The sequence below is a fragment of the Phaethon lepturus genome, unplaced genomic scaffold, assembly GCF_000687285.1.
Source record: "Phaethon lepturus isolate BGI_N335 unplaced genomic scaffold, ASM68728v1 scaffold26850, whole genome shotgun sequence".
Classification (NCBI taxonomy): domain Eukaryota; kingdom Metazoa; phylum Chordata; class Aves; order Phaethontiformes; family Phaethontidae; genus Phaethon; species Phaethon lepturus.
This window is the reverse complement of record NW_010511592.1, coordinates 1-4,355: the sequence shown is the minus strand read 5'-3', so window position 1 is coordinate 4,355 and position 4,355 is coordinate 1. Positions and strand designations below refer to the sequence as shown.

The 4,355-nt window shown below is 43.3% G+C and overlaps 1 protein-coding gene across 4 annotated transcripts; it reads right to left on the bottom strand.

Annotated features, from left to right (window-relative positions):
• ZBTB18 (zinc finger and BTB domain containing 18) lies at positions 1-4,318 on the bottom strand. 4 transcript variants are annotated; one of them, XM_010284501.1, is made up of 3 exons: positions 4,294-4,318; positions 3,691-3,774; positions 1-1,595 (listed from the first exon to the last, which is right to left on the bottom strand). In XM_010284501.1, the coding sequence occupies exons 2-3, from the start codon at positions 3,701-3,703 to the stop codon at positions 13-15; spliced, it is 1,596 nt and encodes a 531-aa protein (XP_010282803.1). In that variant the 5' UTR covers positions 3,704-3,774; positions 4,294-4,318; the 3' UTR covers positions 1-12. The 4 variants fall into 4 exon arrangements, with proteins under 4 accessions (XP_010282803.1, XP_010282779.1, XP_010282787.1 ...); XM_010284477.1 differs by lacking the exon at positions 4,294-4,318 and having other exon boundaries at positions 7-1,595; positions 3,708-3,865; XM_010284485.1 differs by lacking the exons at positions 3,691-3,774; positions 4,294-4,318 and adding an exon at positions 3,826-3,863 and having other exon boundaries at positions 7-1,595.
• Positions 4,319-4,355: the final 37 nt, after the last annotated feature.

The window sequence follows — 4,355 nt, the reverse complement described above, 5'->3', positions numbered from 1 at the left end:
TATATAAAAATTTTATTTCCAAAGTTCTTGTGAGCTATCTTCTAAGGTCCAGTCTCTGACAGTAGGTAAGCTCAGTGCTTCGCTTTTGACAGACAATGAGTTCACCAACTCACAGTGAAACTTCCGAATGTGTCTGTAAAGGTCTCCGGACTGTGTGAACCTGCGTTCACACCACTTACAAGCATGAGGCTTCTCCCGCGTGTGAACCACTGCGTGGCGGCTCAGGTTGTGGGAGTACTGGAAGCTCTTCCCACACTGGGTGCAAGTGTAGGGCTTTTCACCTGAATGAGTCCTCTCATGACGTTTCAAGGTGTACATGCAAGAAAAAGTCTTACCACACAACGAGCAGGTCGGGACATTGACATCGGTAGCAGGCTTGCTGCGGATCCCGTCCTGCTCTCGAAAGTGCGTGCTTAAGTGGATCTGCAGGATGTGGGGGCTAGGAAAGACCTTGTTGCAGAGAGGACACATGAAAATTTGGCCTGCGGGGCTAAGTATGTTTGACACGTAAGGGAGCAAGCTGCTGTCCATGTTTCCTTCCACCTGGACTCTCTCGTTCTCTGGAGTTATCATTTCATCATCGCTTGCCTTGTCCTCTCTATCTAGCTCCCTCAAGACCGAATCTTCCCTCATCGGAGCCAGGTGGGCCGGCTCGTACTGTACCCTGTTATTAGTGCTCACACTTTCTTTCACAGTGCTATGTTCCATATCATAGTCATTAGTGCCAACATCACTCTCATCACAGGAAGCCTCTTTCTCCACCTTCACCTGAACCAGGCTGCTTCTAAGCATGTCCTGCGAAGAGAAATAAGAACTGTTCAAATTTTCAACTCCTGAAAGGCTGGACTTGACAGACAGGTCCAGCACGCAGTCAACATCTGCTGAATCCCTCACGGAGGTGACAGACCTCTGGGACAAAGACTCTGTTGAGCTGCAGGGGCTGGCTACTGTTTTTCCAGCTGCTGCTGCGTGCGTCTCTGCCTCTCCGCCAGTCTGGGGAATGCCTGCTGAGTCTGAGGGCAATCTCATCCACATGTTCCCAGGCTCAGCCGCCAAGTCCCTTTTGCTAGGCAGGATGTTCAATTTTTCATCTTCTCCGTCATCTTCATCGCTGGGCAAGTCTCCTGGCATGTGGCTGCTGCCGTCGGAGAGGCTCTCCACTTTGTCTGAACAACTTGAGGCGTCTTCCTCCTTTTTCGTACTGTCTGCCTCCGTGGTTGCTTTCTCTTTCAGCTTCTTTTTGCAGACTTTGACAATGTCATACATGTGGAGATAACTGGCAGCTGCTAGCACGTCTTCAATGGGCAAGTCTTTGAACTGGAGCTTTCCTTCGTACATGAATTCAAGCAGGAGAGCGAAAGCTGGGGCTGTAACAATGTCGCTGTTCAGATGAACAATGTCCCTTTTGTCCAGCTGGTCCTTGTAAAAGAGGTGGAAATACATGCTGCATGAAGCCAGTACAGCTCTGTGCGCTCGGAACTGGGCATCTCCTACCAGAACAGTGCAATCACAAAGAAAACCCTGATGTCTCTGCTCACTCAGACACTGTAGCAAATGTCTACTGTGGTCAGGAAACTCCATACTGTCTTCATAACCTATAAGCAACGAGATTTTTAAAAATTAAATGTAGGTCGGCATCACAGAACTTACAAATCCAAGTTATTCCACTCTAAAAACCTTGTATTTATATTGCCAGAATTCTGGTCCTGACACCATGCAAAGATTATTCAACACGCACGTACAATGGCAACTCTCTCCCTGATCAACCACTGAAAGTTACCATTTCCTTTCCATGGTAAATAAACCATTCTAATAAGCAAACAGGTACATTTGTAATTTTTTTAAAGTATCACTGCTGTTCATTTTTTCACCAGGGTTGTTTTTTTTTAAAGGAAACTTCTTCCAGACTGCATCCCTGGGAGGGCAGACCTTCCCCTCCAACAATTTTTTTTTTTTTTAAACACTAAGTTTGAGAGATCACAGAGGGAGAAGAAAAAAAAAAATCATCAGATGATCAACCTTCTTTTTAAAGTCAAATTGTAGTAAAAGGAGAGGTTCATGCATGAAGAAATGCTAATATACCCAAATCTGAAGGTCTAACATTCATAAAATATAGAAATTATTTACGGGTGTCAATTTATAGGGACAGCAAAATCAGTGTTTTTAGAAATTTAGTCTGTGTGGTTTTCTTCTTGTGGTAAGTCAGTTAGTTTCAGGTGTTCAACCTTCTCCATGCTGTACAACAGAACATGAACATTTTTTGCCAACATGCAGAATTTACAAAAGCAAACTAACAACCAAAACGCCAACAAGCACCGCTTGCCCTATGCAGAAGGACAGAAATTTCCCTTCCCTCCCACACCAGCCAGAGTTTGCAGTACCAAACTTAAAAAAAAAAAAAGTCATTCAACATGAGCGTGTGTGCATGTGCGCATATTTAAAAATCAGTTTCCCGAGTACTGTTCTTACCCAAGTATTTTTCTATTCACCTTCCTTGATGATGAAGAAAAAAATAAACTTCAAAGAAGTAGAGAAGTCAAAACTCAAATAGAAAGTAAAATCTCTTAAAAACCTGTCTTAATCTATTCTTCTGTGATTGATAGCAGTGCTCTCCCAAACCACCTAAGCAGATCGTGGCTCTCTAGGCTGGCAGATATTATTGAAAAATCCTCATCCCTCGCAATCCAAGACGTACTAAAACTTACAGCACCACTCCCACTATATTCTGTAAAATACCATTGCTAGAGTAAAGCACAAAGATTTACAATACAATCACTTTAAGTGCCCCACAGCCAACATCAATCCTAATCCTTAAGAGGGCTAAAAATAAAGATTGGAGGGCAGCTCACAAGGTAGCTGTGATCAAATTAGGAGGCTGAAAGGACAGAGAGGGACGAAGAAGGAAGCTTATAAACATCTGATCCAGCTGACTGTGGCCATATGGCAGCTGCTGCCCAGATAAAGAGATTAAGAATAGAGGAGTGCGATTACAGCTGTCTGGCCAATTCAGGCAGCTCAAATCTACAAGTTCTAAATTAGTCGCAAATACAAAAACTCCTTCAAATAATTATTGTTATGCTGAAATAAAAGATTTCAAATGCTGCATGCGGAAAGAAAAGAGGAAACCAGTCAAGCCATTCTCCCGGGTACAAAAGTTTTTAAACACATAACTGATTTCTATCTTTCAGAAGCACTACAGCTGTATGCTACTACGGTTCTGCGCTGCTGGATATTTAACCGTGAAGTTTAATGAAAGACTTCCCCACAAACACATTTTAGCCAGAAGGGTCCTTTTTCAAAAAGCACGCTTTTGTACATTTCTCTGAAACCCCCGTAAAGTCATTTAAAAGATGCAATACAAGACCATAAAGCAGAACTCTCTTTAGGCTCGCCACTAAATCCATTGCAGTTTTGGTCTCAGAAATGAAGAACGAACTTGCTCTCTCCTTCTTCCAAACCAAGACATTCTCACAATATGCATTAAAGTTAATGCTAACAATGTGCCCAAGAACTGATACTCTCCAACTGTAGTCCAAGCCTTTTGACTAAGTCTGCTTATCCATTTAATACTCAATTTCATATATTACCTCTAAACTTGGTTAGAAAAGTAATGTGATTTTTTTTTCTGAAATTCAATAAACAACACACCAAAACAGAAATATGCTGTATCTAATCTATTGCTACTCCTACCTTTAGTACACATAAACCTGATTAAGTCCTTTCCTCTGAGTCTTGCTGGCTCCAGGTCTGTTAGATCGGTGGAAAAAAAGCAGACTAGGAGAGACAGATGCAAAGTGGAGATGATGTTAGAGAGGAATGAGATACCTTCTCCACACACAGATCTGCACACACTAACTCCCTGTCTGTGTGTTAGAATAAAAGGCTGAGGGATGGCAGGCTGTCAGCTGCTCTGACATCATGTTCAGATGGAAATGCTACCTCCAGCTGTGCTCCTTTTAATGCCATATGCTACTCCTCTACACTCCTGCCACCAGCTTTTTCTTAGGAGAACTTTTCTCTTCTGTTAGTATAAACAAAATACTTCAAAGTCTCTTTTTTTCAAACTTTCTAACAGGGAGGGGAAAAAAAAAAAAGAAGAAAATCCTAAACATATGGGGCTCTACTGTATTTGCAGCACAGCAACACTTCTGCCTGCAGTTGGAGGACCGCTTTACATCCTGACAGCATACCCCAGCCACGGGGTGACCCGAGCAACCTAGACCACTTCGGCTTTACCGAGCCCAGAGGCTCAGTGAAAAGAAGAAATGCAGCAAACCTATTCACGCAACTCACAGCTCCCCGCTTCGCCCTCCGTCCTCTCAGTTCCAGCGCTCAGGCAGCGTGAGCGGCAGCCA